Source organism: Panthera pardus, unplaced genomic scaffold (genome assembly GCF_024362965.1).
Source record: "Panthera pardus isolate Hobbes unplaced genomic scaffold, ASM2436296v1 HiC_scaffold_3, whole genome shotgun sequence".
NCBI classification, from domain to species: Eukaryota; Metazoa; Chordata; class Mammalia; order Carnivora; family Felidae; genus Panthera; species Panthera pardus.
The window spans coordinates 5,347,890-5,370,784 of NW_026526876.1; the positions used below are offsets into that span (position 1 = coordinate 5,347,890).

The following is a 22,895-nucleotide window of genomic DNA, read 5'->3' on the forward strand; positions in this document are numbered from 1 at the left end:
AGTCAGTTAAGGGGTTCATGATCTCACAGTTTGTGAGTTTGAGCCCCACATCAGGCTCTCTGCTGTCAGCCTTCTGTCCCCCTCTCTCTCAGCCCCTCCCCTGCTTGTGCACATGCCCTCTCCCTCTCTCTCTCTCCCTCTCAAAAACAAACATTAAAAAAATTTAAAAAATTTTTTATCGAGAAATTAGGTAATTGTCTACTGAAACATTGAAAGTAATAGGCGTGGCCAGTAAAGGTGCAAGTTCCTAAATATATATGGAAAAGTTCATAGCCTGCTTAGATTCAGGGGGAAAAATCATGAAGATATCACGGGGGAATGATTCATTCACAGAGCAATCATTTATCTAAATTGTTTAGGAACAACCACAGCAAAAAAAAAAAAAAAAAAAAAAAAAAAGCAGGAATTGTACGAAGGCAATGAAAAATTTTCCCACGTCATACAATATAATAAGGCATTCCATGTTCTTTGAAGGGGTGATAATGTATTATATTATAAATATGTGAATTCCCTCCCCCGCAACAATCCATAAGAGTAATGAAAGTCCAATAAAAATGTAAACAGCATGTTTTGAGGGTGACTGACCTAATAAGCCTAAAATCTGGGGGAGAATAACCATGTGAGAATAACCAAGACGTTTTGAAGTGATAGCATTTGGAGTCTTTGAGTGAAAGCATGTAATAAATACTATGACGACAATGTGAGGTTCTCATGACAATGACAGATCGATGGACCAAAATAGGATGTCCCAAGAGAGATTCAAGTATGTATCAATTTAAATACAAGATAAATGTGTTGATTCACATCAGCGAGAAAAGAATAGGTATTAGGAAAACTAGTTCATCATTTGGAAAGAAAAAAGTTAGATGGTTCCTTCATTACAAACAGAGAAATTGATCAGGTAAGAAGCTCACTGGGAGGGTCTCTTTCTTGGTCACTCTCTCCCTGTTTATAAACGAGAACAAAGAGACCTAATCATATCCAAGCAAAGAAGGGGGCGTTCTTAAACTCACTAGATAACCATGTTGAAAAACATTATTTTGTCCTGTGTAATGGGTCTTGAAAAGTCACATTCGTACGTAGCGATGTGAGTTATTCTAGGCCCTTTACAAGACTGCACCTGTGTCAGAGGTCAAGCTGTAAAAAGCATAGAGGTGACCTTGGGCGTCCAGTGTTTGGTTAGTAAAAATAAGCAGTTTCTTTGCAGCCTTAGCTAATATTATTTCAACAGTTAAAGGGCAGAATGCTAAAGAGAAGAGACGATCAGATGGATAAAATGGTCCTCTACCCGCAGAAAAGTGACATTTGCAAAATCGGTCTGTTTCTCTCTCTTCCTCTCTCTACTGCCTCTTTTTCTTTCTCCTTCTCTCTCTTTTTCTCTATCTCTCCCCTTTCTTTCCTGGAAAGCCTGCAAGAATCATGGAGGCGATGGGGGATGTAAGAGAATCAACTTCCGGTCTTTCCCAGGAAATGAGAATGATAAGAAGGAGCAGAAGCTTCCAGAGCAGAAATCTCCTGGGAGTTCTACCACCTGAGGACATTTCTGGGACACCTACAGGTATGAACAAGATACAGCAACGTGCTTCTGAGCTGCACAACTCAGGGCACGCTGCCTAGTCTTTGGGCCTCAACTTCTCCATCTGTCAAATAGGGGTAATAAAACCTCAGGGGTCCACGTGAGGATTGAGGGAGAGCCTGGTTGAAAGGCACTTGGGGCGCCTGGGTGGCTCAGTCAGTTAAGTAACTGACTTCGGCTCAGGTCATGATCTCACGGTTCATGGGTTCGAGCCCCACATCGGGCTCTGTGCTGACAGCTCAGAGCCTGGAACCTGCTTCAGATTCTGTCTCCCTCTCTCTCTCTGCCCCTCCCCCACTTGTGCTCTGTCTCTCTCTCTCTGTCTCTCAAAAATAAATAAAATGTAAAAAAAATTAAAAAAAAAAAAAGAAAGACACTTAACACAGGGTGGGAGCTCATCAGTGTTAGCTGTTATTATTAAACTAACCGCATTGACACATTTGTTGTGCTTTGAATTGTGTCCTCCCAAAAGGTATATGTTTGATTCCTAGTCCTTAATACCTGTGAACATGATCTCTTTTAAAAATACAGTCTTCGGGGCGCCTGGGTGGCTCAGTCGGTTAAGCGTCCGACTTCAGCTCAGGTCACGATCTCGTAGTCCATGAGTTCGAGCCCCGCATCGGGCTCTGGGCTGATGGCTCAGAGCCTGGAGCCTGCTTCCGATTCTGTGTCTCCCTCTCTCTCTGCCCCTCCCCCGTTCATGCTCTGTCTCTTTCTGTCTCAAAAATAAATAAACGTTAAAAAAAAAAGTAAAAAAAAATACGGTCTTCACGGCTGCAATTAATATTTACGTTAAAACGAAGTCATGCTGGATTAAGGTGGGCCCTCAGACTAATCACTGGCCTCCTGATAAGAAGAAACAGAGACGGACACACTGAGGGGAGATGACCTTGAGATATGATAGAGACAGAAATTGGAGCTAAGCATCTATGCGCCAAGAAACTCCAAGAATTCGTGCAACCACCAGAAGCCGGAAAGAGGCAAGGAAGGATCCTTCCCTAGGGCTTACGGAGGGAGTATGGCTCTGCAGACACCTTGTTTCAGACTTTCAGTCTCCAGAACTACGAGAAAGTAATTTTCTGTTGTCTAAAACCACCCCGTTGGTGGTAAATCGTTATGGCGGCCTTGGAAAAATAATACAGCGCAGACTAATGAATCTTGAATTTTTAGGTGCTTAATGATATGACCGAAAAAACTATATTATTACGCAGAAAATAACAGGCGGAACTAAAAAGAAAAATAAAAACCATCTACAGAAGGATGTGCTATCCATGGGTGTTTGAAGGCACGCCTTCTAGGTTCTCATGAGAAAACCAAGCCTAAGCGTCTATGCCTACGTCAGTAAGTGCCACAGACACAAAAATCCCTGTCTGGGAAATCGGGTGGGCAAAAAAGAACTCTCTTGCACCTTTGAAAACTGAACTGAGTTTCCATTCAAATGCCCATCTTCCCAAGTGGTAGAGATGTAATCTCAGAACATTCTGGGTCATCTCAGGGGCACTCCCTGATCCTCTCCCCCCTGGACCCTTATCTAATCCCTCTGCTCCCACCCAGTATCTCCCGGTTGGTCTTAGAGAGTGCCAAGACATCATAGGGAATCTGGGCTTTGGCCATTGTTACCCAGCCACGGGGCAAATGATGAGCTGCCCTTTTGCCCTACCCATCTTCCGTCACTAGTCCGTGCCTGTCACAGTTGTGCATGTGTGTGTGTGTGTGTTTGTTTTTAAATTTATTGATTTATTTAAATTTATTGATTTATTGAGACAGCGTGAGCAGGGGAGGGACAGAGAGAGAATCCCAAGCGGGCTCTGAGCCATCAGCACAGAGCCCGATGTGGGGCTCAAACTCACAAAACCGTGAGATCGTGACCTGAGCTGAGATCAAGAGTCAGTCACTTATGGCCACCTGGGAGGTTCCATCACTTAAGCGTGGACTTCAGCTGAGGTCATGATCTCACGGTTCATGAGATCGAGCCCCACGTTGGGCTCTGCGCGGACAGCTCGGAGCCTGGGGCCTGCTTCAGAATCTGTGTCTCCCTCTCTCTCTCTGCCCCTCCCCCACTCATGCTCTGTATCTATCTCTCAAGAACAAATAAACATTAAAAAAAAAAAATTAAAGCCAAAAGAAGCGTCAGATTCTGAACCCACTGAGCCACCCAGGCGCCCCTGTTTTTCTTTTTTTTAAACAGTTGTTTTATGCCTTGTTCCAGATTGCCAGGCTTCTCTGGATGTCACTCCCTTATCTAGCCCCTGCTCCCTCTCCGTTATTTTTAGACCCTTCTCCATGCCTCCAGAGCTTTTTTTTTTTTTAATTTTTTTTTTAACGTTTATTTATTTTTGAGACAGAGAGAGACAGAGCATGAACGGGGGAGGGGCAGAGAGAGAGGGAGACACAGAATCGGAAGCAGGCTCCAGGCTCTGAGCCGTCAGCCCAGAGCCTGACGCGGGGCTCGAACTCACGGACCTCGAGATCGTGACCTGAGCTGAAGTCGGATGCTCAACCGACTGAGCCACCCAGGCGCCCCCCCATGCCTCCAGAGCTTTGAGGGGCCCCTAAAGAGGTGTTACGGGTCCTTTGTGCTAAGGAGCACCACAGCCCTTCTTTTCTGCTCTCGGAGACTTGCCCCTTCCCTGAACCCTCCTTGGGGACTGAGGTACAAGCCTCCTTTGCTCTGAGATTCCCTCAGGCTTAGTCTACGTCTCTCCTCCAGCTCCTGATGAATATATGCCTTGGAGTAGAAGTGACAGGACATTGGCTTCTGCTCAGAAAGCATCAGCATATCACTCTTTCCCTTTCCCTCTGATTTATCCCCCTCTCTTACAACACAAAGAAAAAAAAATTTAATCTCTCATAGAGGTGGGGGCCCAAGGAAACTCACCCAGAGTCCCTTACATTTCAGATTTATTATTTACATCCTACATCCTTTACTTGAAAGATTAACGTAATTTTTATCTACTATGAAAAGTGTAGGCTATATTTAAAATAAAAGAAAGTACCTAAATTACATTAAAACAAACAAACAAACTTGTGGACTGAGCATCCGACTTGAGCTCAGGTCATGATCTCACGGCTCTTGAGTTCGAGCCCTGCGTCAGGCTCTGTGTTGACAGCTCAGAGCCTGGAGCCTGCTTCTGCGTCTCCCTTTCTCTCTGCCTCTCCCCCGCTCAACACTCTGCCTCTGTCTCTCTCTCAAAAATAAATAAACATTAAAAAAAACGCAGAACAAGTAAAATAATTGCATGACCCTCGATGAATCGACTTTCAGCTCTCCTTTACTTATCTAAACAGGACCCGTTTTTCAACGAACAGTTGTTTCTTCTGATGCTCTTTTATTATCATTATTATTGTACCCAAGAGATTTTGAAAGCCGGGATGGTTAGTCTCCTGAAAAAAAAAAAAAAAAGGTCTCCACATTTTTGCATGCTAATTCAGTTTTTGATAGGGTGTCTTTCAAAACCTGCACCCCTTCCTTTCATATGTGAAATAATTGACCCAGACCAGAGGCAGGAAGCATGAGGAAATCTTTATGCAATTATCAATCTTTCCAATGATTTTTGGCCGAATCAATAATTCATGAAGATTGCCATTTGTCAAGTCCTTAGTTAAAACCCTATCCCTTGGGGGCTGTGGGCCTCTGGGGAAATAACAGAACAAAGAAAACCCCAGATACTTGGTGACTTGTCCTCCACCTGGTCTCAAAGTAAACCAAGCCCTTGCTGTATGCAGCTGGGGCCCCGGGACGTTCACAAAACACGTGTCCTCTGGGGTTCCTGACAATAACAAGTCCTGTACAGTTTAGGATTATGTTTCTTGACCCGTGTTCCTCAGAACAGTGACTGTTACTAGCTAGGGCACGGGTAAAGAGAGCCCGTGGTCCAAAAGGCTTGCAAACTTCGGACTGAGCAAATTGCCTTTCTGTCTTTACTGAAAAGTCGTCTCAGAGACTAGACTATGCTACTATTGAACAGGAATGCTCGAGACTTCTTACTATTGCCTTGCCCTAATTTTTATTTGTTTCCCAATCTGGAACAACCACCCCTCGCTCATCCCCATCTGCAAAAAATCGTACTCCTTCTTCAACAAGGTCTTTCTAAATTCCACTGACTTCGGAAATTCCTGCTCACCTCTCCATTGGATCTGAATTCTCAGTAACTCACAGCTCGATAATAATAAATTGTCGCCATCAAGTCACTTGCGATCGAGGAAGCAATTTTTACCTTGGCGTGAGATTAGCGAGAACCATAGAGGATTTGGATAAAGGTCAGCAGAGTCCCTGCGGCCTCGTTTCAAGCCTGCCTCCACGTCTGGTGGGAACTGACTCGACACCAAGACGGTACCTTCGGTTCTGAATGGCACTTGACCCTCCTTCCATGTGGAGTGGGTCCCGACTTCTGCTATTCCTTCCTCTGTTGTATCGACTCTATCGTGTTCCTTGCTCTGTGAGATATTTTAGATTTTCTCTTCCTGTTTGTACCCTCTACCGACGTTGCAGTTTGGGATTCTATGATTCTATGGCTGGCATCTAACTATAGCTTCTTTACTAGGTTGTCGGCTGCAAGCTTTTCTCACTTGGCCCGAATTCGGTTCTCAGCGTCTTCTTCTAAAATGCTACCTTTATTATGCCTGGGGCCGAGGACAAGAAATTGGGCATTTGCATTTGAGGTCTGAAGATCCTGGACCTCCTTGTTGCCTCTTTGTTTTTGTCTGTGTGGATTTATAAATAAGTCCAAGTCTGTGGGACCAGGTAGGTCTATACCCCAAGCAAGGATGTACCAACCTTCTATTCTCTTCACGTTGTTGTGATTGAAGGAAGTTCTGAGAAGCAAAAGGTTTCCATTCATGAATGATAAAGCTTTTACAAACTGTATGGGAATGTTGCACATGCAGAATTCAAAGCAGCAGGTGTATCTGTTGTGTAAGAGTCGTCAGTTGGATTTCAAGGGCTAACATTCTTCTATGATGATAAAAAAAAAAAATAGCAATGTGTTAAACCTCTCATCAGGTAAATACAATTTATTTTATGTTTAAAAAATTTTTTAATGTTTATTTTTGAAAGAGAGAGAGAGAGAGCACAAGCAGGGGAGGGCCAGGGAGAGAGGGAGACAAAGAATCTCAAACAGGCTCCAGGCTCCGAGCTATCAGCACAGAGCCCGACACGGGGCTCAAACCCACGAACTGTGAGATCATGACCTGAGCCGAAGTCGGACGCTTAACTGATGAACCACCCAGGTGCCTCAATACAGAGATAACTTAAAATGTCAAAATGAGGGGCACCCCAGTGGCTCAGTCGGTTAAGCATCTGACTCTCGGTTTTGGCTCAGGTCATGATCTCACGGTTTCGTGAGTTCGAGTCCCGCACTGGGCTCTGTGCTGGCACCATGGAGCCTGCTTGGGATTCTCTCTCTCCCTCTTTCTCTGCTCCCACCCCGCTCACGCCATCTCCGTCTCTCTCAAAATAAATAAATAGACCTTAAAAATAAAATGTCGGAATTAGTTTACTGTGTTTGGGCTACACTTTCTGGAGTCAGGCTAGGTAGGTGGTGAGCAGTTCAGGCCTGGCTGGTGGATGCGGGCAAAAGGGCAGGTATAATCAGTCAGGTGCATGGGGTAACACGTGGTCAGTCTCAATGGTGAGCACGCCCCGTATAGGCTGGGGTCATTAATAACATCACTGGCGGGACGGTCTGGTCGGCTGGCAAGAGAGTCTGTGTGGTGGAATGCGAAACCAGATCTGATGACACAGAGACAGGCATGCTTTCCTAAAATCTCAAAGAACGTTGGAAAGAGCAGATTTTACTCCGCGGTGGAGATGAATCAGGGTCTCAGAGCAAGTTTCCTGGAATCGCTCTCTCTCCCTGGCTCACCTTCGTATTCCTGTGTTGACTTCAACCTCAGGCATGTTCCCCCTCAGTGAGGAAAGTGTAACCGCCTGGAAACCTAGGGCAAGGGCACGGATCGTCCAGCAGTCACCCCGCCCGGCAAAGCCCTGTCGTTGAAGGATTCTGCGTCTTGCTTATTTCCCCGAAGTCTGGAAAAGCAGATGCTACAGACTGGCAGATAGATTACTCTGACATCGAAAGCCAAGGGTGAGTTTAGCTGTACTGAGATTTCACGGCATGAGCGTAAGAAGGAGTTTTTGCCTAGAGGAAGCCTTGGGAACTGTTTTTAGAAAAAAGGGCAGACGGACATTATAGATATCCATTGCAACAGCCACCCATCTCTGGTCTGAATTGTCAACACTTGGGGCAGAAAGCACCTCTTCCCAGGGCCCCACACAGGTCATAAGCAAACTTCATCCTGGAGGCGTTCAGCGCCCGTGTGAGTGCCGTTGACAATGATCAAGGTGTTTCATCCCCAAAACACTGTACTGCCATCGGGCAGGAAGCTGTCACAAGGAATTGTACCCTTGCAGTGATTACCATGTGGACGTGTCTCCTGGAATTCATGAAGGAAGGGACAGCCTGTACGTCGAAAGTCTGGCCCACAGTAGATATTCCTTTGATCCCTGCCTCCCGCCTTCTGATGAACAAGGGCTTTTTCGAGGCTATTTCTGACCGAAGGTGATCTTTTTGGGTCTTCAGGAAAATTCCTAGATGCAAAATGTCTGATGCAGGTCTTGAGAGGGAGAGAGCTGATGATAACAGAAGCGTTAGGTGAGAACATGAAGAAAAAAACGAAAATGGCATCTTATCCGGTAACTTCGTTCTCAGGAATAGTGAGTCCCCTAAAGAAAAGACAGGGGTATGTGGTTAAATAGAGACTAAAGCAATGCAAGAGCCTAAGGCAAGTTCTGAGGCTACTAAAATCACACTCCGGCTTCTAGAAAACCTCCTTAAGTTCATCGATTAGGGGCGCCTGGGTGGCTCAGTCGGTTAAGCGGTTCAGTATCTGACTTCGGCTCAGGTCACCATCTCACAGTTTGTGAGTTCGAGCCCCGTGCCGGGCTCTGTGCTGACAGCTTGGAGCCTGGAGCCTGCTTCCGGTTCTGTGTTCTGTGTCTCCCTCTCTTTCTCTGCCCCTCCCCTTCTCACGCTCTCTCTCAAAAAATAAATAAGCATTAAAAATAAATTAGTTGATTAAGAGAAACACTTTCTTGGGGGCTAAAACAAGTATAAATAAAGATTTGGTCACAGTTACGTATTCAACATTTACTGGCTGCCCGTTGTGACCGCCACACTGGGAATTTCCCCTGTGATCCAACCTATCAGGCCCCTGCCCCCATTCAATTCCTCAGGACCCATTTCAAAATCCACCCTCCCCATAATTTCTAGCTGATTATTTATTGCCACAATGGCTCTGTGCTAACAGGAATCGGTCACTGAGCTGGAATCCCGCCCTCCAGTCTCAATGCTGCTGAGAAATCCTTCTCTTGGAGAAATCTTCCTTAAAAAGCCAAGCATTTGCCTGTTGATCTCCACAGATGTCCGATAAAAGTACAAACTCTCAAGAAAAATCACACGAGGCCCTCGGGATCTGGCTCCTGGCTTTCATCTCTGTTGTCATTTCTTGTGTTCCTTCTAGCTCCCCCCCAGTGACTTCCCCAGGCCAAGCCCATGCTTCATTCAGGCTGAAACACGAGCAGTTTACAACACACAGTGCCCTCTCTTGACTCGGCCTTTTCGTGAGGTGCTCTCTGACGGGAATGCCCAGGTCTATTCTTCCCTGGGTCCCTTAGCTCGTCAACATGTCTTTACTGGACATCTCCTTGCACCAAGTGATATGCTAGATGTCCACGGGCACTACTGAGCGATGGCCTTGGGCTCTTTGGAGTGCTTATAGTCTAAGGGGGGGGGCATAGCATAAGCTCATACCTTTAATGTTACAAACCCTCATAGAGTCTGTAAGGAAGATAGCTGGGGACTCCAGAGAATCCGTGCCAGGAGACTTGATCAAAATAGGGGTGGGGGAGGGACACAGAAGACATCCTTAAGATGTGTTCCAGCTGATAGCTGAAGGGTGAAGGGGATGCATATTATAGGTAGAGACACCAGGGACCCTGAGACAGGAAGGGGAGCACATAACCAAGAACTGAAAATGAATCTGGTGAACGTGTAGCAAAATATCTGCTACTTCAGTAGAACACAATGCAAATTTGCATGCTAAAGAGTGTGTGCGTGTCTCATCTCATTAAGATTATAAGCTCCTAAGGCTCATGTTTCCCCATTTGCAGGACAGACTCTGCTCTGCCAGATCCATTTTACCCCCTGTTCCAGCCCCAGGAGGAGGTGACTTTCATCTGTTGTATCAATGGGCTCCTGAACTCTCTGGCTTCCATGTTGGTGTGGCCAGTGGGGTTGGAAAGACCTGGAAGGAGGGCCGGGAGTGTAGGACGGACGGTAAAGGAATGGGGCAATGGAGTGCTATATGCATGTTTTCTGGGGTAAAGGAGGTAACACAGGTCCAGTGAAGCATGCAGGTTCTTTGAGCAGGACCATTTGTGGGTTCATACACATCAATTAGGCTCATTATTACAGATGTCCAAAGGATGCTCTCTGTATTCTCCACACTGCTAGAAAGTCTTAGTATTTTTAAAGAATTATCTAGCTCTATCATCTATCTGTCATCTATATCTACCTACCATCTATCTATTACCTATATATATATCTTTATCTATCATCTATCTCATCTTTTTATCTATCTGTCTCATATATACCTACGTCCACCTCTCTATATGTATTTATGTATACTTATGTATATAACATTATATATAACTTATATATACTTATGTATATATATAGCACATATATTTACGAGTTATATATATATGTTATATATATATATATATACTACGATTAGTATATATAAGCATATAGAACTATAAGCTATATATATATATATACTATAAGTAGTATATATATACTATAAGTTATATATATATACTAATTATATATATATAACTTACATATACTTATGTATATAACATTATACAGAAATATATATAAATAATGTATAATATATATAAATAACTGGCCAGTATATTAATCATGGTCATTTCTGGGCCAAAAAAATTTGAAATTTTGGGTATGATTTGTTTTATTCTTTATGCTTTATTGTGTTTTGCATTTTTTAAAGTTTCTTTTTATGTATTTTGAGAGAAAGAGAGAGGGAGAGAGCACATGCGGGGGAGGGGCAGAGAGAGAGGGAGAGGGAGAGAGAGAGAATCCCAAGTAAGCTCTGCACTGTCAGCACAGAGTCCCATGCCGGCTCAAACTCATGAACTATGAGATCATGAGCCGAAATCAAGAATCGGACGCTTAACTGACTGGGCCACCCAGGCGCCCCTGGGTGCTGCATTTTTAAAAATAGCTTAAATGATTGCTTTTGGGGCAGGTAGGAGAAAGTCATTTTTAAAGGGATTCCTCACCCTAAAATGTAAATCCACTGTGGGTGCCACATGAGAGAAGGTAAGCAAGTGCCTGTACAGCAGAGTGAACGGGTTTTTGAGATCCAGGGCTGGGAAAGGTCTGAGGGTAAAGACACCAGACGAGGACGCCAGAGCAGGAGTGAGTGCCCACTAGGGAAAATGAAAGAAGCTGGAAGTCGCCAAACATCAACCTCATCTATGTCACTCCCCCTCCCCCACCAGTAGGAGACCAGATTCTGACAGCAAACGCTTTTCCTGGCACAACCTGATCATTTTCAAGGAGTGGCTGTGTGCTCTGCCATGGAAGGACAGGGGAAAGGGAGAAATAAGAAGAAATTGCAACTAAGTCCATTGTACTTGTTTTCATGGCCATTTTTTCTCTCTCAAAGAGTCCCGATAACGATTAGCTGGAATTGCTTTCCATTCTAACAAATGCATCTGAGTGGATCAAAGAAAAAGCATTTTCTAAGGAGTTGTGGAGTGGGACTCTCACAAATGTTATCCAGAAACTTTAATCAGGTTTCTGCATGTTTTTTTCCTGATGAGACAAAATGCCACAGTCTTCCCTCCTGCTGTTTTGTCAAAGATCTTTCTTTCCCCGACTGTTTCCCTGAGCTATTCATTGCCTTAGGTGGTCTGGGTCCCAGCAATGAAGCTTGCTTCCTCTGTGAAGGGTTTCCTCCAAAGGACTTTTTCCTTCCAGATTTTTTTATTTCTAATGTACAGAGCCGCCCTAGGTATTGTGAGTGATCCTGAAACTATGTCTCCTAAGTAGGGGAGGTCTTCAATATCCACATAAAGAAAATACCTATGTTTGAAATGTGAAAGCAGAAATGCACAACATTTTAACCTGTTGGAGCCAGAAGGGAATTTGGAGACCATCATTTCCCCAAGGAGGAAACCAAAGCCTGTTTGTCAGCATTTGTGAGACAGCATATGCTTTCAGACTAACTTTAAAATGGTGTTTGATTTTTTAAAATCTTTTTCCCCCCTGAATCGGACCGAAACGTCTAGAGAAAAAGTTCAAAATATATTACAGCTCAAAATAGTATTAAAACTGAACAGGTTTGTCGATATCCAATTTTAGGACACAACGAGACCTCAGACCTTGGTGTTCATCCTTGTAAAAGTTCATTGCTTTTAAGGCATCAGAAGCATTATAATAAGCTCTAGGCTCGTTTGTAGAATAGGTTGGGATTGGTACTTCTCAACACAAAACCGTGTCTAGCAAGCCACAAATACCCCCCAAGCTCCACCCAAGCATAGAGTTAGAATCACCAGCTCTTCTTTGGAAGGTCGAGGCGGTCTTCGCTGACTTGCACTTCCAGGGTCAAATAGAGCACGCAGCGCAGGAAGGCAGGCAAGAGGAAGGCTGGAAAGTCCCAGCAGTGGGCAGCAGAATTCCCTGGAAGGCACAGGACGCCGTGCCTGCTGCGGGGCCAGGTTAGCGGGCCCAGAGAGCTGCCTCTGTAATTTACACGGGCTGGTGCCCAGCTGCCAGGCTACCGCCCACACTGCCGGGCGTCCCGCTGAGACCAGGAAGCTAGGAAATCAGCAACAAATCGGAATGGAATAAAAAAAACCCAAAAAACCCTACCTCATGCAGGTTCCACGGGCCACCTCCCTCCATTACACAGCAAGGTGATTTGTATCCCTTCCTGACCTACTCTCAGCGGAACGCGCGAAGAGGATATAGGGTCAGGGGAGGCAAGAGAAAGAGGAAACCGCTGTTTATGGAAGGCAATTGAACTCCTTCACCGAGACGCGTGCGCACACGCGCGCGCGCGCACACACACACACACACGCAGCAATACAAACAACATAAAAAAAAATTCCTTCGTCAAAAGCTGGGCATATGGATTTGGAATCGGAGATGATTTTTTTTTTTTTTTTTTATAAACCTCTTCATTTCTCTCCTTGATTCTACTGGCTCATTTCCCAAGAGGTGGTTCCTTTCTCGGTCCTGGGGAACTCTCGATCATCCTAGACGAACACAAGCCAAAACAACCAAAAGCAAAGACGAAATACCGCCCTCGGGAGAAAAGGCTTCGCTCGCCCTTGGCCCGCAGCGGACCAACTCCGTAGGTGCAAGTCAAGTAGGAGCTGCTGGGAGGAATTCGGGTCGCCCGAGACAAACGGGGGCGTGGCGAGCAGCGCGGTACGCGCAACTGAAGCCAACAAAACTTCCAGAGGGCCGGGGAGGTGGCAGGGGGCGGGGCGGGGTAGGGGAGAATGTAGGGACACAGGCGGGAGCGGGGACTCGGAGGAGGTCAGTGCTGCGATGGGCTGAGCCGAGTCTGAGAGGTGGCTCGCCGGGTGGAAGTCAGGCCCCCGGGGATCCGGCCGGTCCTAGCTGTCAGTCAGACTCCCCCGGAGCCCCCAGCTCGCCGGAAAGGGGGCGAGGCTGAGGCGGTGCGGGGAGGGGAGGGAGGGCGGAGTGGGGAAGGGGCGTCGCCCCGATCGCCCCCGCCCTCTCCGATGTCATTGGGCCGACGCTGCGGGGTCCGCGCCACCTTTTCTCCATCCCACCCGGTCCGCCCGGCTGCGCTCGTCAGGCGGCTGGTGCGGCCCGGGACGTTGACGTCACCGCCAAGTTTGCTGCCCTCGGCGCCCCACGTGTGGCGGCGGCGGCGGCGGCGACCGCCCGGAGGCGGCGGGGGAGCGTCTGCGAGCGCTGTGGCCGCGGCCGCTGACAGGTCCTGCGCCGCCGGGCTCCGGCACGCCGCACCCAGGTGGGGACCGAGAGCAGTTTGGAGCAGCCGGGAGCGCACAGAAAGGGCGCACGGCTTGGCGCGGGCCTCGGGCTCCCGCTCGGGCAGCGGGACTCGGCGGGACCTCGCAGCGGGGCGCTGAGGGCGCGTCCCGGCGGCCACGGTCACGAAGGAAGAGGCACTGTCGCACGCTGTCGTCTGCATTGCACGGAGCTCCGCGGCCCCGGGGCCTGGAGTCTCTTCCCCGCGACCGAGCGAGGGATGCGCGATCGCTGAGCAGGGATCCAGGCCGGGAGGCCGCTCGGGGCCGGGGCTGAGACGCGCGCCTTCGCCGCCGCCAGGACTCCCCATTCCGGTCACTGTCGCAGAGCGCGTCCCCAAGGCTCAGGACTCGGGAGAGTCTGAGACGATGGTTTCTTAAGCACCGCACCACGTCCCCCTCCCGCCCCCTCGACCGGAGGCAGGGATCCCGCGCCGGGCGCCCGCGGCTACGTCTCCGCGGGGCAGCGCGCACGGCCGCAGGGACGCACGGGCGATGCGGGCCCCCCCGCACGAGGTCGCGGCCCCCGTTGGAGTCCCGGCCTAGCATGGCCCGCGCGCGGCCCGACGTCGCCTCCGGCTAGGATGGCCCCTCCGGGCCCGGCCGGCGCCCACCCCACCCCGGCCGAGCCGCTGTCCCGCAGCATCTTCCGGAAGTTCTTGCTGATGCTCTGCTCCCTGCTCACGTCCCTTTACGTCTTCTACTGTCTGGCCGAGCGCTGCCAGACCCTGGCGGGCCCCGTGGTGCGGCCGTCGGGCGGCGGCGAGGAGGCGGGGGCCCCGGGGCGCGGCGCCCTGGCCGGAGGCCCGAGGGAGCTGGCGGTGTGGCCCGCGGCGGCGCAGAGGAAGCGGCTCCTGCAGCGGCAGCAGCGGCGGAGGCGCCGGCCGCCCGCGCCACGCGACGACGGCGAGGAGGCGGCCTGGGAAGAGGAGCCCCCCGGCCTGGCCGGAGGTCCCGGCGGCTCCGGGGCCGGGAGCAGCGCGGCCGAGGCCCCGCCGGGGACCCTGGCCCTGCTGCTGGACGAGGGCAGCAAGCAGCTGCCGCAGGCCATCATCATCGGCGTGAAGAAGGGCGGCACGCGGGCGCTGCTCGAGTTCCTGCGCGTGCACCCCGACGTGCGCGCCGTGGGCGCCGAACCCCACTTCTTCGACCGCAGCTACGACAAGGGCCTCGCCTGGTACCGGTGAGCTGGCTCCGGGTGCCGCCGGGGTGGGGGGTGGGGGGCAGCCGGGGCTTCGGGTGGGCGAGGTGGGGGGGAACCCCCCCTACTCACCTCCCTCCCCATTTTCTGCAGAAGGCAGAGGGTCATCAGTAATTCTTGGGTTCGGAGGTCTTGTTCCCCACCGTGCCTTCTGTTTGCAGGGAGGTAGGTGTTGAGGGGGGCGGTGGGAGGGACATTTTGGCCTTGATGACTTTTTCTTTAGTTTTTGGGATTTCCTTTCCCTCAAACAGCCAATCTTCCTCCTCTTTTTCGTCTACTCTGCGAAAGTATCCCTGCTGTGGGCTAAAGGGGGGGAGGGGAGTACTTAAGTTAGAAACCTGTTCATCAATTATTAGGCACGTCGTTTACTCCATGCCTTTCCCAAGAAAGCCTGTCTTTATTTCTTCTCTATCTGCCGAACAAACCCCCGTGGCTCACGCTTGGTCTTTGCCATCAGGCATTCATTTCCCTTGACCCTTTGCCAGATCACTGTCCTAGGTGGTAAGTAATCTGGAGACTTAGTAAAAGTGTCAAGAACCTGAGGCTAAGGCAGTCGGGAAATCTATGTCTATGTCCGGGCAGGCAGCGTGCTTTAAGGAAAGGCTTCCTGGATAATAACTTTTGTTCGGAGTGAGGAATGAGTTTTGGAAAGTGTTTTCTATATTTAAAGGGGGAAAAAAGTACCTTGTGTCTTCGGCCTGGCTGAAACTTTTCTAAACATCTTCAAGCACTTCTCTTTACAAATGAGGTAGCCAATTTTTTTTTTTTTTTTTTAAGAAGAAAGACGGGAGGTGGGGGGTGGGTGGGAATGACACTGGTCACATTGTGAACGACTCTCCTAATAAAGTTTAGGAAACAGGTCTGATTCAGATCGTAATCTTAAATTTGCCAGTCTTCTCAAATTTAGACCACCTTTAATAAAGGAATCAGCCAAACTCCAGTAAATCCAAGTGTCTCCTGGATTTTGTTTGCCATAAAATATTGGCGTGTTCTTTTTTTTCTCTGAGAACAAGGAAAAATCGTGTGGCCGGAATTTTCATTTTTTAAAGTGTAATCTATTTCATTAAGTATGCATTCTTTTTGTTATTTTAACTGAAACAACATTACAAAAGTTATAACACAATTCAGATATATTTCAAAAGTCCACTAAGTAAATAATTCATCTCCAAAACAAAAATGAACATGATCTGACAAGTTTATTTACTTGAGGGGTCATGCATACCCCTCGGATTGATTTCGGGAGCCGAATTTACAGTAATCCAACTCATGAGAAAACATTTGGTCTTAAAAGTCAAGTTCAAACATTAAACACTTTTAAAACAGTAACTTTCCATTTGTTGGAAAGAAAAACAAACAACCTTCCCTTAATATAGAATATATATCATTTAAAATCATCAGCCACTTAAAAAAATCCCCTTGTGTTTCTGACATTTATGTTGTATCCTCTGGGAAGTTCTTATAAAAATGACCTGTTGAATCTGGAAACAACAGGTCCTTCTTTTTAGCACAAAGACTTCTCTGTTTTTTCCATCAAGGACACAAGAAAAAAGTGATTAAAGACCCCTAAAACTCTTATCTGTAGCAGTTTGCATTGAATCGGGCCTTGCACGGTGCTGTAAGTGAACACATTTCAAGCCAACTTCGCGGAACGCCTAAGACAACTTTTGACTCTGAGGTGCCATTAAATATGGTGAAATATGTAGTCCTAAAAACCCTTTATTTTCGTATTGCTGTGTAGCCTTTGTTTCCACAAAGTAGGATGGTTTCTTCTTCCAGAAGTGAGTCCTTGAGGGCACAGTGTCTCTACAGACGTGGATCTTACTTTACGTGAATCTTTCTAAGCTCATGTAAGAGAAGGAAGGTTTCAAGGTAACTAGAAACACAAGTATTAACAAAAGAAAGAGCCGTAAGCTTTTAGGTCACTCTCTCTTTTGGAAACTAGATGCACGCTGTAAAGTAAATCTCTCCTTGGATTGTTTATTTCAGCAGAAGAGTGCTGTGAAGCAATTTACGGTGGTTACAAAAATACAGTAGACTTCATGGTTTGGTGAATTTAATTTTCTAAGTGTTGGAGTAATGTCTTTGTTTTACCATTCGCAATGGTGTTTTATTGGATGCATAAATTTAAGTTTAACTCAATTACGTATAAAAATCTTATTAAAAAAAAAAACAACCTCCACCTATGGAGCCAGGATCGTGCGATTAGTTAATGAAATTTTGCCACGGTTCTCTTTGATCTTGTCTCTGAACTTGCGAGTCTGATGTTCATGAGAAAGATTGAAGACAAATATATGTGTATATATGTATATATATATATATATATATATATATATATATATATAAATCTCTTACGCAGAATGCTACTTACCTATATTAAGTGCATGTTACGGCTTTGTGTTTAGCCCATATTTACAGTTAGGGATTCGGTGAGACCTTCCGGAGCCAGCCCCAAATTTGTAATATGGGATTTCTATCACATACTTCTGTCTCCCCCCACCGCCCCACCTCACTTCCTCCCCACACATGAACAGAAGGAAAACTCCAGTGTTTGCGCCCCGAAGTGAATTATGGAAGAAAAAAAAAACCCTGTAAGATATTTCTTAGATGCTTGTTGAGATGGGACAATCTTGTAAACCCAGCCTTGTTTTTTTTTGCCTGGTGAAATCTTTCAGTAGGCCATAATAGTTCGTTGTGGCAGCGCCCCCTACCGTCGTGACAGAAGGAGAAGTGCGTTCCTGTTAGGAAGTTGGAAAAAAACAGTATGGACAATGAGTTTGAGAATTAAAACCACCCCAGCCAGGATATCTCGGTAAATTTCTCTCACTGAGAGAAAACATAAAGTACTTTGTAAATTGCATCCCGAGAATAGTATAATCTGTTTCTCCGTGGGAACAGATTTGTAGTGATGGCAAGAAAATGAAATTTTACTGCAAATCTCTAAAAAAATGGCTTCAGTGGAGTGTTCTGGGGATGAAACTCCACCCTGATGGGGTTTAAAACAACATTCCGCATTACTTAATTTAGCAGACATGATATCAGGACAACAAATGTCTGTGGCTTACGTATCATGGGAAAGCAATCCTTTGCAACGAACAGTCTGCGTTTCCATTATAGGGGTGGCGGGTTCGTAAATGAAAGTAGGGAACTGTTTTATTAGCTTTAAAACTTTGGGAGTTTAAGAGCAGGTGAGCTCTTAAACTGGAATGGAATAAAGAGGCCCCCCTCTCTCCCTGTGTATCTCTGCACCAACAAGTTGCGGTTTGTGTGTGTGTGTGTGTGTGTGTATGTAAGATAAGAGATACGTATTTATAAAGTATTTAAAGGATGTAGTGTTTAAAGGACTGCGAACGTACGTATACGTAACACTTCAGTTTCTGTTAACGCTTCTGTCTCATAGTTTTGGACAGGATAGTAAGTGTCCAGTACCTAATCTCTTATAGCATATTTCTTTCCTACGCTGTGATGTGTTTTTTTAGTAATACTGGATAATTTGAGCGGAGAAGAATATCACTAAAATATTGTACTCTTACAGGATCCAGGAAGATCAAAGATCACTCAGCTTGTAGTTTAGTAGAAATGAGTTCTTCCCCCGCCTCCCGTCCCCCACTCCCCACCACAGCTTCGTCAAAATTTCAAGTATTCTGGCCTCTAATGATCAGTGCCTTGTTTTTCAAGTCCCCCGAAGAGGCAGACAGAACAGAGGAACTTTCGGTTCCTATCAGGGGAAACCGGCATTTCTCAGCAGCTGGGAGCAGCTGTAGAGTACCTCCCTGTGCCATTTTCCCCCCTCCTGAGCCACACACCCCTTCTGCATGAAGGGGTGGAAATGAAATTCGAGCCAAGGGAGCTGCGAAGTCTGTGGCCACCCATGCAAGGTCATGTGGACTGAAGTCCAGAGAGGCTCTTCTGTCCTTAGATCGGAGTGAAGAACGCTGAGAAGGGGTGTGGGGTAGGAGGAAAGCGGGAAGACGTTGCTTTGGACCGCGAGCTGAGGGTGCACGCGTACAAGGGGAGGGATGTAATTTCTCTGGCACATATAGTTCCCGGGGGCTGAGAAGCCACAGTGTTGTCATTTTGTTAGCTGAATGTCTGTACTCTGGGCTTAGCATCCCAGTAGACTGCCCCAGCAGTACCAGTCAGACAGCCTAGTTCGTGTGTGTGTGTGTGTGTGTGTCCACGCGTACGTGCAAAAGCAGACACCTGGTAGGTAGGGAAGGTGATGAAATTGGTAACAGACAAGTTGTTAATTGGGGGGAGGAGCTTCTGGACAAGATCAGACAGCCAGCATATGGAACAGCCTCTTGATGATTGAGTCCAGGCATGAAAAACAACAGCAACAAAAAACACTTAGGTGGTGTAGCCCAGAACTGGAATACTTTGCGGGCGCGAATGCTCGTTTAGAACAATGAGATTTATCACGTACGGATGCGTTTTGTGGATACATTCGATGTGAGATGCATAACTCCTCTTGGATTGAAAACTCCTCCTTGATGTGATCTGCTCTCCACTTAAAAAGAAAGCCCTGGGGCCAAAATATTTGTCTCTTCTACGTAAGTCTGTTGATCGGCCCGGGAAAGGATAGATGCCAGGTCTGTATTTTGGAGGGGTCATGGGAATAAAACAATAAGCCTGTGCAATTAACGACATCAGGGGCCGACCTGCCACAGACCAGATGCTCACATTGTGAGGAGACCGTCACAGAGTTGCTACAATATTAGCAACGAAGGGCCTCACATCTCTAAGGGATGCATTCGAACAACTGTAAATCGTAGTTACCATGGGTCAGATTGCCGGGCTCCGTTGGGAACTTCACACACGTAGCGCTTTCCCTTGGGGGAGGGGACATCCTCTTCCACCCAAGTAATGGTAACTTGGCTGATAGACAGCGTCCTCTCTTGGTACGTTTCCCGGTGATGTCCGCCTCCACGCTTTTGGAAGATTGGTTTCTGCCGAGGGGATGAGTTAACAGTGGTGAAAACGAGGTTTATCATTAAATCTGTGCCTTTAATATGAATGGGAGTCATATTGTAACTACGGGCGTGTAGAAGGAACATCTTAAAGTGTTTGATAGCACATTCGCTAACTGGACACAGTTGAGCCCTCTCTGGGGGGTGGGGGATAGTGATACAGTTGGTAAGATAAACTGATGTGAAACCAGAGCTTAGAAATTGGGGAAGCACTGCGTTCAGTGCCCCCTGAAACCGCTTCCCAGTTGCTCGCCTCTGCTCCTGCGGTCGTGAGTACCATGGCCGTGACCGTTAACATGCGCCCTGTGATCACTTGAGGACCGTATTCCAAAAGTTCAGATTTGACCTGTTTCAGAACCCGTCAGACGACCGTGCGTGTCAGAAAAGAGGAAGCGTTCATTACGAGGGAAATTTAGTGCTTGCCGTTAGGCGCGGGACCCTCTTGCACAGCCGAAAAAGAAAATCAGTGGAGAGCAGCCCACGATGAAGGTGACATCTGGTGCCACCTAGTGGGAGGGAGAGTCTGCAAGGGACCCAAGCCGCTGAACTTGGGGAGAAAAACCTCCCTTACCAGGGAGTAAAGTGCAGTCTTAATTAGGGAAAGGGGGGGGGGGCGGGTCGCCTTTAGGTAGCATCTTACAGCAAGGATGGTCTGTTGGGCGTGGCTGAACAGTGTTTTTTTTGCCTGTCTGCCTGAGCTCGCTCCTTTCAGGCAGGGGGTTGATCCTTTGGAGAGAAATCAAAGAGACTTGCCTTCACAATAAACCTGAGAAACAAGATATAAGTGATTAGGAGATTTATATTGGAAACGTGCATGAGTGAAACGGGATGCCTGGTGCCCCAGATTAGTTTGGTTAGTGTGTTTTTTTCCCCCTCCCTTTCTGTAAGCCAGCTTCAAATGAAAATACTTCCAGATGATTTTAGTTCAACAGCAGTGATGCAGGCGTATTCCTTCCCCCGAGCCGTCCAGGAACGGGCACCGCACAGAAGCCTGTTTCACCCCGATTCCACAGACACACCGTAAAGATCCTGCCCATGAGGGACAGTTGCACGGGAAGATGATTTCAGGGTTCCAACGGGAGAGCCCTTCCTGTGACTGCAGCCCGGTGCCTGGGGAGGATGGAAGCGGGGGGGGAGAGGGGTGGGGGTCAGGTGAAAGTAAGGCAGGGGGGAGGGGAAAAATAGGAACATTAGAGCGGAGAGATTGGCAGACCCCAAGTGTAGCCAGGCGATAATGTTAACACTGCCTTGTATCACGTGGAGATCACACGCCCCCTGGTATGTGGCAGCAAGGAGGGCACCTCACCTGTGGGGATATTCTTCCCCCAAATCCCTAATCCCAGTCTAATGAGAAAACATTGGACCAACCCAAATGGCAGGGTAGCTACAAAGTAAATCCCTGACCACCGGTATTTTTTTTTTTAATTTTTTAACGTTTATTTATTATTGAGAGACAGAGAGACACAGACCGTGGGCAGGGGAGGGGCAGAGAGAGAGGGAGACACAGAATCCGAAGCAGGCTCCAGGCTCCGAGCTGTCAGCACAGAGCCCGACCTGGGACTCGAACTCGCGAACCGCGAGATCATGACCTGAGCCGCGAAGTTGGACACTTAAGTGACTGAGCCACCCGGGTGCCCCAAAGGCATTCTTAAAAAAATAATCAAGATCATGGGGTGCCTGGAAGGCTCAGGCAGTTAAGCATCATGACTCTCGATTTCGGCTCAGGTCACGATCTCACGGTTTGTGGGTTCGAGCCCCGTGTCGGGCTCTGTGCTGACCGTGCGGAGCCCGCTTGTGATCCTCTCCCTCTCCTTCTCTCTACCCCTGCCCTGCTCATGCTCTCTCTCTCTCTCTTTCTCAAAACAAATAAAGTCAGGATGGTGAAAACCAAAGACCGGTAAACTGTCACACATCAGAGACTAATCACCAGTGAGTAAAAACAGTGCGGGACCTGATTAGATCCTGTTGGAGGAAGGACGTTGGTGGAAAAGCTGGTGAAATGGGTATTGCGCGTGTTTAGGTTTCGTTCATGGAATTAGACGAAGATTAATTTCTAGTTTTGATCACCATCGTAGAGTCATGTAAGATGATCACCTTGGGATCTGGGTGGAGGGGTACCTGAGGATTCGCGGTGCTATTATTTGGGAGCAGTTTTAACATCCCAAATTACTCTAAAACCAAAGGATGCCCGACAGCATCCAGGGATAAAGGCTTCTACTCCTTCGCACGCCAGCTCCCTTTTGTGCCTTCCTCCTTCTTTCCTTCCGAAGGCCCCCGGCACAGCCCTGCCAGCTTCTCCCCTGCACTGCCAGCACCTGTTGCTTCCAGACATGCTGATCTTTCTCTCGGCTTATTCCGTAGTAAAATTGGCTCACGGCTCCCCTCCTACTCTCTTGTCCCTGAAACAGACACAGAGACGGTTTTGTTTTTCTTTCTTTCTCTCTCTCTCTCTCTTTTTCTCTAATGCCTGGCACATGTAAAGTGAAGAAGGCGTGAAAAGTCACCCACCCTGACCGGATCCTCGTGCTGGAGAGCAGAAACTTTGATGTAAAGGACAAGGTTTTTGAGAACACAAAGAACTGAAGGAGGGGTCAGAGGAAAATCAGTCTGGGGCATCTGGGTTTTTTTTTTTTTTTTTGGTACAATGTAGGAGGAGCGGTTGTGGGGGGTTATAGAAAGCTGGTTATGGGGTGGACCCATGGCACTGTGGCTCGTGGCTCGAGGTGACAGCACAGCCCCCATTTTCTTGACCAGCTTCCCTATTCTATCTGCTTGCTTGACCTGGTGCTTTCCGCCTTTGATTTAGACACTGGCTTTGGTTAGTGGCTTATGAGACCAGCCACTGGGAGCAAAACAGACGTGGAATGACCACAGAGTTCACGGACGAGGAAGGATCGGAGAAAATCCAACTTCTAGAGTGCTGGAGAACCCGGACCAGGGCGTCCTGGGTGGTTCTTCCCGCCGGGGCTGCTGAGCCCGGTGCCACTGTCCGTTTGGACTCCCATGTCCAGCCCAGGTGACAGGCTGGCATTTTCT

The 22,895-nt window shown here is 47.7% G+C and overlaps 1 protein-coding gene and 1 long non-coding RNA gene across 2 annotated transcripts in view; one reads left to right on the forward strand and one right to left on the reverse strand.

Annotated features, from left to right (window-relative positions):
- Positions 1–5,082: 5,082 nt before the first annotated feature.
- LOC109245842 (uncharacterized) lies at positions 5,083–12,737 on the reverse strand. Its single transcript, XR_002071115.2, has 2 exons — positions 12,538–12,737; positions 5,083–8,300 (listed from the first exon to the last, which is right to left on the reverse strand). It is a non-coding gene; the product is annotated as an uncharacterized LOC109245842 (long non-coding RNA).
- Positions 12,738–13,403: 666 nt separating this feature from the next.
- HS3ST3A1 (heparan sulfate-glucosamine 3-sulfotransferase 3A1) overlaps positions 13,404–22,895 on the forward strand; it is a 101,712-nt gene continuing 92,220 nt past the window's right edge. The window contains exon 1 of the mRNA XM_053892292.1: positions 13,404–14,874. Within this exon, the coding sequence (XP_053748267.1) occupies positions 14,276–14,874 (599 nt within the window). The 5' untranslated portion in view covers positions 13,404–14,275. The remainder of the gene's footprint in view (positions 14,875–22,895) is intronic.